We start from the raw sequence: 13,168 nt of genomic DNA on the forward strand, positions 1-13,168 counted from the left end.
TGTTCTTACCTTTCTGGCTTTTAGGTAGTCTCAACATCCTTATTATTTGTATATAGTTGCCATTAATCTTGTTTTGCTTTGTTTGGTGGAGACTTTTGTCTTGCGGATGGTTTACTCCTTCAGCACTCCTGACTAATAACAGCTTTTGCTGATGATTGTGAAAAGCATCTTTGCCTTGTACTGCTTCCTTGTCAAAGCTGTAGGAGTTGCTATAAAAATAACAAACAAGTAAATTTTCCAGAAAAGGCACAATGCATCTCGCAGCATTTCAGGGTAGCAGTAAAACATTAAGAGATACAAAGTTTTTGGAAGCAGCTGCATGATACCACCAAATTTTCCAAAAGCAAGGGCAGCTCACTGGCCCTGAGGAATCAGTATGTGGAGCTTTATTGAAGGGAACCCAGGAAAAATTAAAAGACTTTAATAAAATTAACCACTCAACCTCAGTAGGAGGGAGGGAAAAAAAAAGGAAAGGCAAACGAATACAGCAAATAATAACTTAGTAGCTAAGCGTTATGCTAAAGGTCACTTTCACTGCTGAGGAAGGCTGAAATTTCACCATCTTAAATATGTAAATTCAAGTTCACTGGATGCTCCAGGACACTGAATCTGTCAGAGCATCAAAGAGAGAAAAGCATCATGATCACAGAAACTGCAGTTCTTAAGATTCTTGTAATTTTGTGTTATTCTGAGTTATCAAAAAGCTGATATGGAAACTACCAAGTACAGTATGCCCTTTTGTTCACTTGTTACTAAATGACAGAATTGAGCCCCTCTCCCAGCTGAATGATTAGTAAATCACTGTAAAAGGAAACTAAAGCAGCTGTTTCAGCTTCAGGGCAGTGCTGACTGAGCTACACCCATGGCAGGATTTCAAAGAAAAAGAACTACATTTGAATTTCAAAGCCCTGCTGTCATCATGTATCCCACAATGTGCCTCCTGTGGCCCAGTAATCTGTTTGCAATACTTTCATTTTCTATTGGAAAGCACAACTGGGAGATGCTTAATTCTTCCGGTTTTGTTTTTCTGTAATACATTCAGGCAGGGAGGGGGAGTGTTGAAGAAAGAGCTGTCCATCCGTGTCTCAGTGAAAGAGTGAGCCTTAAATAACAGAAAGAGAAAGGAAAAATGGAAAAGGGAAGAAAGATGAAGACCAGATTTGTATCAAAATAAATAAAAAATTAACGTACTTTAAGCATCTATGAAAAAAAGCGAAATGTTCCAGGTTATATTACTCAGCATGAAGTGATACTTTTAAAGGAAGATTTCAAGTTTATTTGAAATCTTTTAGAACATTTTTTTGGACAGTAATGCTTTAAATTTAAAGCAAGCTGTTCTGGGCATATTGGAGTGATAAAGAGCTAACCTTGTAATGTTTACTCACAGGAGTAATTTGAACCCACATGCACGGTCCCATTGAGGTCAATTAGAATTACTTTGCGAGTAGCAATTGAAAGTTCAGGCCATGATTCTGCCTTGCCTCGCGCTTCAATTAACACTCGAGTTCTGCATTATTTATACTGCTGCATAATCCGTTGTGTTTTAGTGCTCAGATATTCAACATGGCTTTACAAAAGGGAAGCCATGCGTGAAGTATCTCAACTTTTAAAAAAGTAACAACATGGATTAATTGGGAAGGGGAAGCGCTTTCATAATTGGACTGCAGAAAGACATTGCAAACACTGCACAAAGGACTAATTTATTGGTTCAGTAGTTCATAGTTCATGATGAACTATTAAATATTAAATACACTTAGATTTAAACAAAGTAGTGCACTGAAAGGCACTATTTATTTGCTTTCAAAACGTTCTTCACTTGTTCATATCACATTTCACATTGAATCTTAGTTTGAGTTAGTCTCCATTAGTAATCATACTGAAGTGAATGGTGAAACATTAGCCCTTAAATTTCCTTCATGAAAGGCCTTGATAATCCCTGGCTCGGGGATTTGTTGTCCATCATGCTCTGTGTGAGTACACACACATGCTGCTTATGATGGCCATGGAGGGTGCAGGGAAACCTGCTGGACTCTGATGCCCCAAGGAGATGAATCTGGCTTAGGGCTTGCAGTAGATAGTAAAACCTCTGATAAGCAGCTTTTTTTCATTCTGCGCAGATAGTCAAAATACAGCTGTGGCTGTGGGGGTAATACCCTGCCATCCCTTTGGTGTTAATAGTATGATTAAAATCAAAAGCTTGCCCTGGAACAAGGATTGCAGTGATGACTGTAAAATATTTAACCGAGAATCATGTGAGATTATTAAGAAAAGGGCACTTTTTTCTTGCTCTATCTCTTCCAGACTTAAGTCTTCGAGAATTCGCTGTAGGTGATAGAGTAAGGCAAAGTTGAATTGCATAAGTTTCTTGTTCTTGCTTACTTTCAGTCTTGTATGACCCTATAGGTTTTCAAATCTTTCTGATGCTCTATACTGCTCATCCTCACTATTTTTCTACTGGCTTTTGTCCAGATTTACCCAACTCTGAAAACATAGTCTAGTATTCGTCTGTGTCAGAACCTGCAGCATACCATTGGAACTGTATGCATCTGTGCAGAAATACGTCCTGTTTCTGTGACATTCTTCTGTTGTCATAGCTAATCCATCAGAATACAGATGTACAACATTTTACAAATAGTTCTTCTGAACTGCCACCTCAGTCTCTCAACTGTAGTTATTTTTAACCACAGAAAGATCTTCCTTCTTTTGAAAATTGCTTGTCAACATAAATTTTTGGAGAAAAAAGCAAATCATGAAAATTTGTAGATTATTTTTAGCAAGAGTTAGAATAAAAGTGATCACCTGATACTGTCAGAATCTGAAGGTCATCACTATGCAAGGACCATAAGATTCTAAAAAACCCAACTGTCTTTACTTTCTTAATATTTTTCAACAGTAACGGGGTCTTTAAAGATATCTCTGAAATCAGAGCTGAAAACAATGTGTTAAAAGCTAGTGGTAATCTCAGGCACTATTTACATTAACTATTATTTGGCCATAAACTTAAGGACAGAATTATAATATTAGTAGAACTACTGCAAGAGATGCTCACTATAAAAATCTAATACAATTTTCTCAGCATCACTAAGAAATTGATGCAAAATGAAAATTCAGCTTTACTAAAGAGATGAAAGAGAAACCATCAGCTTAAACAACAGACTTTCTGTTCCTGCATTGGTATCAAATTCTGCAGCTCCTCTTCCTCCTGTGTAGTTTCCTACACTGAAATGATCTTATTCATGAACTTAAAAAAGTAAAAATTGCTATTTGAAACGTTTTTCAACGAGCAGATAGTCATTGTGAATACATAGCAGTAGTAATTATTTTTATTCATAACTTTGATAGAATTATAGAATGGTTTGAGTTGAAAGGGAGTTTTACGATAGTCTAGTTCCACTCCTCCCACTAGACCAGGTTGCTCAAAGTCCCATCCAGCCTGGCCTTGAATGCTTCCAGGGAGGGGTATTCACAGCCTCATTGGGCAACCTGTTCCAGTGTCCCACCACACTTACAGTATAGAATTTCTTCCTGACATCCAGTCTAAATCCATCTCTTCCAGTTTAAAGTCATTTCCCCTCATCCTGTTGCTACATACCCTTATAAAAATCCTCCTCCAGCTTTCCTGTAGGCCCCCTTCAGATACTGGAAGGTTGCAATTAGGTCTTCTTGGAGCCTTCTCTTCTCCAGGCTGAAGAGCCCCAGCTCTCTCAGCCTGTCCTCATAGAAGAGGTGCTCCAGCCCTCTGAGCATCTTCGTGGCCTCCTCTGAATCTGCTCCAGCATTTCCAAGTCCTTCTTGTGTTGGGGGCTCCAGAACTGGATGGAGTACTCCAGGTGGAGTCTCACAAGAACAGGGCGGAATCACCTCCCTTGTCCTTCTGGTCACACTTCTCTTGATGCAACCCAGGATATGGCTGGCCTTCTGGGCTGCAAACACACATTGCTGGCTCATGTTGAATATCTCATCAATCAGCACTCCCAAATCCTTCTCCTTAGGGCTGCTCTCATGTCATTCTCCACCCATCCTGTATTTGTGCTTGACACTGCCCCGACCCAGATGCAGGACCTTGCACTTGGCCTTGTTGAACTTCATGAGATTGGCATAGGCCCACCTCTCAAGATTGTCCAGGTCCCTCTACATAGCATTCCTTCCCTCTAGTGTGTCAACTGCATCTGTGTCATTCAGCTTGGTGTTGTCTGCAAACCTGGGTGCACTCGATCCTACTGTGCATGTCGCCCATGAAGATGCTAAATAACACTGGTCCCATCACTGATCCCTGTGGAACACCACTTGTCACTGGTCTCCACTTGGACACTGAGCTGTTGACCATCCAGCCAATTCCTTATCCAGCAAGTGGTCCATCCATCAAATCCATTTTTCTCCAATTTGGTGACAAGGATGTCATGCAAGACAGTGTCAAATGCTTTGCACAAGTCCAGGTAGATGACATCAGTTGCTGAAGATAGCATGAAAGAAAATGCAGGCACCTAAAGATAATCATAAATCTTTTTGCTCTTCTCAAATTAAAATTAAATTAAAGTTCTTACTTTATTTTTCTGTGACATGTTACTGATCTGGGTAAGATTAGTCCTTATTCATGCTGAAGCTCTATATGTTCCCATTGATACAAGGAAAATCAAGAAGTAAGTTCATTCCCTTCTTCTCCAGATTGCTTTCCGCCAGAGGGAATCTCCACAACAGCTGAAGATGACATCAGCATTTTCACTATAGAATAGAAAGGGTTTATATGCAAACTTAGACTGTAATCTACAGTATGCCTCTGGGAAAAAGGAGAAAAAGATATATTACCTTAGATTACATCATGTTTCTCTGGCAATGACAAAAAAAATACCTAATTCTACGCACTATGGGACCTGACTTCTAAGTTAGCAGAGCTGAGAATATCTGAGGTCAGCTGGAGCTCATACTTTGTTGTATTTCAGAATGGGGTAACAGTATCGGATTCATCATTTCTGAATTTAAAATTATTAGCCTTTTTGCTAATAATAATAAATTACAGAATAGCAATTGAAGGTGTATACCTCCTTCTCAGTGAGCAATTTCTTATTGTCAATCTGTGTTTTTAATTAGATTATCTTAAAATCACAGCATCATAGAAAAGTTGGAAGGAACAAGAGATCATCTAGTCCTACATGCCTTCTTAAAGCAGAGTATTATCTGCATCAAGTTGCTCAAGGCTGTGTCTGCTCAGACTTTGACTTTCCCTAAGGACAGGGGCTCCATAACCTCCATCAGTCTGACCACATTTTTCTGTTTTTAAGCTTTTAGAAATGATAACAACAATAACAAAATCTTCCAGCAATGGATCCTATCTTCCAGTTTTCCATAAGGAAAATGGGATTTGAGCTAAGGAATTGTAAAATCAATAAACCAATTATTTCATGACCTACTAGTTTTCTTTTTTTAAAAAAAGTGTCCTTTTAGAATTTTATTAGGCTGAAATTTGTATCATTTATTTGGACTAATAACATTATGTTACAGACCGCATTGTCATTTTACAGTTCTTTTGATCTTCTTTTGTTTAGCTTCCTGAGATTGCACAAATAAATAATTGAGCAGGAAAATTAAATACTTTAGTAAAAAGGGGTTAAAAAAAAATTGGAATTTTTTTCTTATTTTAAGTGTAAAGGTGTGTTTTAACTGCTTTTGTTCAGAAACCAAATTTCTTCTTCTCTTTTTTTTTTTTTTTTTTTTTTTTTTCTCCCCATAAGAGCCATAGTAGTTCTTTAAACATACTGAGGAAAAATAGTTGCCTGGGCTGTCAAAATTTTGTGAAACGGAGTGAGCATGTGTTCAGAAAGACAGACAGCGTTCAGGATGCTCATAGCCAACTATGACAGAAGTATCTCACAGAGGCCTTACCTCCTCTGTAGACAAATAAGCTATATTTGACTCAATGATTTTGAGACTGAATGTTGTCTGATACAGAACACATGCTCAGCTATACATTACAACAGCAGAAATTTTACAGCAAATCCTTACAGTTCATATGCCCAGCTGTACACATCCATTTTAGTTATCATGTAGTTCTTTGCAGCTTTCCCTGTCAGTTTGTCAAATACATCAAAAGCATTTTCTCCTTTTTGTGCAGCCATTCTTTATGGTGACCAGAATACTCATGAAGGCAGACAAGCAGTGTGTGAGTGCAGGATTATAGTTGAGTAATGTAGCATCTACCTTCTAGGGCCTGGCCCAGCAAGATGCAGTATAGTACATGAGCAAAGACATGTAGGTTGTGCTTGTGTTGCCTGGAAGTATTAGGTGTGTCACAAAACACACAGTAGATGCCAGTCTCAACACAGCACTCTTGATTCAGCATGCAGGTAGCTAGATAAAAGAAATGAAGCACTGACTACCCTGATACTTTTTTTTCTTTTCTTTTTTTCTTTTCTCCTGGACCCATGGCTTAAAACACTTTTCTTAGAACAGGCACCCACTTTCTTTTCTTTGAAGTGTTGAAAAGTGATCTCTCTTCCCTAAATGAAACAGTGAGAAGGGAAGATGCTGCCCTTCTTTTTATACAACTCAATGCTTACCTCATGAAGGGGTCCTACCAAGCCTGTAAGTTAGAAAGTATGAGATATATCCACACTGGAGGGATACACGAAGCATGGGACAGGAAGCAGCCACGAGCCTCTGCCTTTTGGGGGGATGGTTGCGTACATTTTCCACGTAATGGTGATGTGTGTGCAGATACAGAATGCTTCTCATGGGTGACTAGACTGCCTGCTGGGTTACTCACTGCTCCACTATTCGCAGCCCATTAATCCTGTAATGAACATGGCACTTATGAGTTGAGAACTGAGATACTATCTGAAACAAAAGGTACAGTCACTTACAGAAAATCCATGTCAATTTTTTTAATTGATCTTCTCTATGAATCCAGAGAAATCAGGAATATTTTTATATGAAAATGTCTTCCACATACGCCCTTATTTTCTCAAACTCCAATAATTGGTGTCTATATCGATGCAAACAAACGATGGTGTTCTTATATATTCACTTATTTTTCATATTAATATAGCAATAAAATCACCAAAGTATCAACATTAGTAATGTTTTGATGGATTTTACTTAGCTATTTTAAACAGTAAATTATAATTTGTGCATTTTTATTCGGTGCAGCGTTATGAGCTAATTCTGTTATACCTCTGTGACTCCAGTTCTATCATAACTAGTAGTGATTATTCTTCAGTTATATCTCAAATTTTTATTTTCAATTATATTCTAGATTCTGGGATGCAAGAGCATTTTGACACACCTCTTGCTGCTATGGAATAGTTGGAGAAGTGGCACTTCATAATAGTTACATAAGGGAAAGAGTGCCACCTACTGAATTACTGTCACTGCTTCTGTGAAGACTTGATTTTGTGTTACTCTGAGATAGTTTGAAATGGACTATCTAAATAATTTAGATAATTATAAAAACAGATTTGAAAAGCTTAACGATTAAACTCTAGGGGCCCTAAGGTTCCGATTGTAACACAGTTTTCTTTTGATGCTCAGAAGGATTTCTTTATTTTTGTAGACAGTGTTTGTAATGTCCTGAATTTTGTTGCATCTGTATATTTCCTTCTTGTGTGCAAAATCTGATCTCACCTCTGATTCTTCAGGCAAAAAGAAACACAATACAACAACAAAAGCAACAAACACAAAAACCTTTAAAAAAAGGAAGTCTACCACCCTGAATTGTGGTATATAACAGGTATAGAACTGGAAGAACTTCCTTAATCATTCTGGAATTCAGATCTTACACAGTGAACAAATGTGAAAACAGAGTAAATGGCATATTGGTCTCACATATTATATCTTCTTTTCTGTAGCATGAAACATGTAATTCAGTTTAAGAGAAAGAACTATTTCTTTTCTTTACACCAACAGTTGCCCCAGAAGACCCTAGCAGAAAGGTAGATGGGGATACCATCATTTTCTCTGCTGTGCAAGAGCGGTCAAGTGCTGTTTATCAATGCAATGCTTCTAATGAGTATGGATACCTGCTGGCAAATGCATTTGTGAATGTTCTTGGTAAGAAAAAAATGCTTGTATTTTTCAGTCTTCTTGATTATTCACTTGTCTTCTATTATTACATGGATTGTTTGCCCAAGCATTTGTTGAGGTTTTTAGTATATGGAAACTGATATATTTCCTGAGCCTTGTAAAAGCCCCATATACAGATACCTTGGGGTTTCTTTTTGTAGGATATTCCTGAATTTCTCTTTCACTACTACTTGGTAAGAAGCACAATTGTGGAATCTTGAGAAATTTGGAAGAATTTTTTTTTTATTAAATCATAAAAAAAAACCAACAAACAAGTAAGGTAGGAATTAATATTCCTGAGGATAGAATATTTCAGTGCACTTTCATGTATTTGCTGGAGTTTGGGGACTGTTAAATATTTGTTACATTTGAAAACTGCAGTATAGACCACATTTTACTCCTGCAGTGATCCTAGATTCAGGTAATCCCTGGAAAAGGCACAGCTAAACTAAAGATGGTCTATAAATTACTATTGCAGGGAGAAATGATTATGCATTAGTCTTGAAGACCTCCAAGGATGTGTTTCACATTATGAAATATTGTGGCCTCAGGATCTTCCCACTGAATTTAACAAAAATAGTAGAAGGATGGCCCCTAAAGACTCTCTTGAAGGAAATGGCAGGTCTTTTGATTAAGAGACATTTAAGTGAAAGAACCTCATTTTGGGATTTCTGTTAAAAAATGTAGGTGTTTCACCAAAAACACCTGCCCGGAGGTTTTCTTGTTATTATATAGTTCACTCTGTTCCCAGGAGTTTCTCTTCTTGAAGTATGTTCTACTTTAAATTTTCCAATTGAAACCACTGGCTTTAATGCCCTATTAATTGTAAATAGGAAACAAGTGTTTGTTTTTCAGATGAAAATTTCACTACATTTATATTTCCTCAGGCTGCAAATAGTTGAATGTAATTGGACCCTAGACTGAGATCAGAAATACTTCTTTAGGCCCTTCTTGATGTCTTTATGTTCTGCCTTTGTATCTTTGCATTTAAATCCAGATATCTTTATCTTTTCAGCTGAGCCACCAAGGATTCTAACTCCTGCTAATAAACTGTATCAAGTCATCGCAGATAGTCCTGCATTAATAGACTGTGCTTATTTTGGTTCACCTAAGCCTGAAATTGAATGGTAGGTTATAGTTGTGTTTAAGTTATGGAAAAGAACCAGTTGCACCTATGGAAACAAACATATTAATTATACTTGGCATAGCAACATGTTTAAGTGTAAAGTTTAAACTTAAATTTAAGCTCGTTTAAATTTCATTATGGATGCTGTCTGTATTTGCTAACATAGCATTCCAAGTTTGTATTTCCAAATAATAAAATATGATAGAATTTAATCATGGCATTGGGTAATGGTGATATCTTTCAATTAAAGGTTTAAGGGAGTGAAAGGTAGCATCTTACGTGGAAATGAGTATGTTTTTCATGATAATGGGACCTTGGAAATTCCAGTGGCTCAGAAGGATAGTACTGGCACATACACATGTGTTGCGAGGAATAAATTAGGGAAGACACAAAATGAAGTACAATTGGAAGTTAAAGGTAAGCTATGAATCCCTGTTTCATCACAAATTGCTGTAGAACTTAAGACTTTCTAAATATCTAATAGACATTTCAAATTTCAGACCCAACGATGATAATTAAACAGCCAGAATACAAAGTGATTCAGAGATCTGCCCAGGCTTCATTTGAGTGTGTAATAAAACATGATCCTTCCTTATTGCCAACAGTTATATGGCTGAAAGACAATAATGAACTACCAGATGATGAAAGGTATAGACAAAATATTTCATATTTTATTTTTGTTTTCTTGTTCCTTCTGTGTGCTTCTTCTCCTGAATTTTGAAGGGCACACATCGGCCTAGTGATATTTTCCAAGCAATATTATCCCATATTTGATGACTATAAGACTTATCTAATGTGGTGAAAAAATTAAATTAGAATTCAAAATAAAATGAAATGCAATTTTATTTTAATGTATACATTGATAATGCATATCAATTATGAGCATAAAAAACTAAAGAGTAAATTAAGAAATTTCTGCTGTAGATCACAGACAATTAAAAGTAGTTCATTTGGAAATAAAAATACATTAGAAAAAAAGGTAGGCAGTTACTATGGAAAGATGTTTAGTGCAGAAAAAACTGATACAGTTCCTTAGCTTACACTGTTGTCTCGATATTTGCTGAAGTACACATGCTGGATTTGACAATGCTTTAAGCATATTTCTTATAGCAGTACCAGTTATTGAAAGTCATTGGCTGAATCTATTGTATTTGCAGGTTTCTAGTTGGTAAAGACAACTTGACCATTATGAATGTAACTGATAAAGATGATGGAACATATACTTGCATAGTTAATACTACTCTGGACAGTGTTTCAGCAAGTGCTGTGCTTACTGTTGTTGGTAAGAATACTCTAAAAAATTACAATAACAGAACTGTATTTAATTTCTGTTAAGTATGAAAACAACATTCGATTTAAAATAAAAAGCTTAAAAATAGGTTTTGATTGCTAGGATAGGACAAAAGAAATTTCAGATACTTGTATATGTGTTTCACTTTTAAAAATATAATAATCTTACTCTGAAGTTTGCTTTTGAGTCATCTACTTACAAAAGGATCTAATGGCTTCAAGACACATGCAGTTTCACAATGTATAGGTTTTAATTTGTATCACACCTGAGCTAACATGGTAAATTATGAATTTCTAAGTACTTGTTATTTCAGGAATCTCTTCTACAGTTAGATTACTCCTCAGAAAGACTGAGCATGCTTGATTGTTGGACTTTTCAATGATTTTCTTATTAAATTTGTTTTCCCTGTTAACTTTTATAATTGCAGATTTTTGTAAAATGTGTTAGTTTGCCATTTTTCCCAGTTTATAAGAAAGTTTTCAGTAGATGTCCTGTATGATTCTTGACTGGGGAAGTTAAGTGGAGCTGAAGTTCAACATGAGAGTTGAAATCAAGTATGCTTGTGTTTTAAAATCGTATTGTGATCTTATGCATATCTAGGAATGACATCTATTCTTGTACTTACAACCATCCTGTACTCGTTTATAAGTTTTCGTAAGATTACTTTATTTTCTTGATCCATCTATACTCTAAAAAAGGATAAATTATTGTAGAATGCTTTTATCAGTTTTCAGTTTAAAATTCTCAATTACTCAAACTCAACTACTTACTCTAAATAAGTTAGCTTTTCTTTATCTCTAATCGTTATGGTCTGTAACTACCTGCTATATTCTGTTCCTTTGGCTACTAACTGATTAAATCCTTTATATTAATGTTCTTTTCAGCTGCTCCCCCAACTCCAGCTATCATTTACGGTAAACTAATACAAAGTTCCCTTCATCTGCCAGATTATTTCTCATTTTTCCATTACAAAGTGCAACGTCTTTTTATCCCTCTCTCTTTTTTCTTGTGTTTGTGTGTGAATGTGTGTTTGTTTTCATCCCATTTTACCAACTGCTTTGGTACTGGAGTAATAAACTTTGGAACTTTACAGTGCAGGGTGCTTTATATTTTAGAGAATAAATGATTTTAAAAGATACATTATTTTTAATTGAGATTACAGTGTGAGAGTATTTTCTAATGGTGAACACTGTAATACAGATCAATTGTATAACCAATGAAAGTCTCAAAAGGTAAATCCATTCATTTACTTAAAGCTAATTTGCTATCGAAGAACATGTAGTAGAGAAATTATAGTATGTTTTTCCTTTAATAGCAGCTTTCTTGGTCTGGTGTATTTATGTTATAGTTTGTCTACATTTTATCTCATACAAAATGGGTAGGACCTTATTGTCTCATTTATGATTGATGAAACTGCCAAGAAAGGATTTTGAAATTAAAAAAAACCACCAAAATATCTGTCAGTCATGCATAGCCTTAAAAAGGAAAGCCTACACCCTTTAATTTGAAATCATTTTTTCTGAATTTAGAATTTTAAATGCAAAAATCCTTCTGAGTGTTGAGCACATTTACGTAGGTCCTGTCATATGCAGAGAAAATGCTTATGCATTCTTAAATGAGCCTACTCATTAGTCTTTATATTCACGTAACAATTCATATAATTGAATATGTTCTTTAGTTGAAATGGACATTTACATCTTCATGCATTATGAAGGTGTATTTTATCCGCTTGTTTGATATTTCAGTATTTCTAAGAAGTATAACAAAAATAAGTGTCTTAACAACTCAATTTCCATTTGCACTATACTTGCTTTGATTTCACAAGCAACATATCTGTAGTGCTTCTAGAAAAGCTTTTTTGATGTGAATTCTTTATTTTCCATTTTATTAAATATTTCTATTTATAACAGATTATTACTATATAAACAGATGCTTCATGTTTATTTCTTTTCATTACATTTTTGTATCACAGTGCAAATTCTTGTCACTGTGTAGAAGTTTCCAAATACATCACTTCTTCCCCATTTCGTATCTGTTTTGTGACAATTGCATGCTAATAGTCATGAAACCATGCTTATACGAGTTGGTAGATCTGCACTGCTGTATTTGTGGGCTTCTTTTCATTGTGATGTAAGGATTTTTTCAAAGATGAAACAAACATATTGTGGCATGATTATTTGTTTTGTGTTCATTTGATTTACAGCTCGGCCAAATCCACCGCTTGACTTGGAATTGACAGGTCAGCTAGAAAGAAGCATTGAACTCTCATGGGTACCAGGAGAAGAAAATAACAGTCCCATTACAAGTATGTTTGTCTGTGTATATTGTAGCAGCAGACACCAAAGAATTTAAAAAATTTTTCTTGTGTACCATGGAAGAATGGCAAATTCATCTGTTACAGTTGCCATTTATTTGCATTAAAAAAATCACTGATTGTCCGCCACTGCAGAGCCAAGGTGAAAGATTTATTTACTGCCCCGAAGTGCTGGACTTTTATTCCAAAAACCTGTGCAAAAACCTTTTTAATATAAAAGTTGATAGTGATGTGAGCTCCGTCTGACAAGGTTCGCTCTTATGAATATGTAGAGAACAGGCTTGTTCATTAGTTGAATGAATAAAAAGTTACTTGTGTGTCCTTTGAAAGGCGAAAGCTACTGTCATCTGGCTTTAACTCTGTCGTAATTCCCATGAACTTG

General features: G+C 35.8%; 1 protein-coding gene across 1 annotated transcript in view; it reads left to right on the forward strand.

The window, feature by feature from the left end:
• NRCAM (neuronal cell adhesion molecule) overlaps positions 1-13,168 on the forward strand; it is a 133,291-nt gene that overhangs the window by 90,931 nt on the left and 29,192 nt on the right. Inside the window, 7 exon segments of the mRNA XM_042815729.1 lie at positions 7,900-8,043; positions 9,071-9,182; positions 9,432-9,598; positions 9,682-9,829; positions 10,339-10,463; positions 11,357-11,386; positions 12,676-12,777. Coding sequence (XP_042671663.1) covers positions 7,900-8,043; positions 9,071-9,182; positions 9,432-9,598; positions 9,682-9,829; positions 10,339-10,463; positions 11,357-11,386; positions 12,676-12,777 — 828 coding nt within the window.

The sequence above is a fragment of the Centrocercus urophasianus genome, unplaced genomic scaffold (assembly GCF_019232065.1).
Source record: "Centrocercus urophasianus isolate 14NV4802_14NV808 unplaced genomic scaffold, USGS_Curo_1.0 seq_15, whole genome shotgun sequence".
NCBI lineage: Eukaryota > Metazoa > Chordata > Aves > Galliformes > Phasianidae > Centrocercus > Centrocercus urophasianus.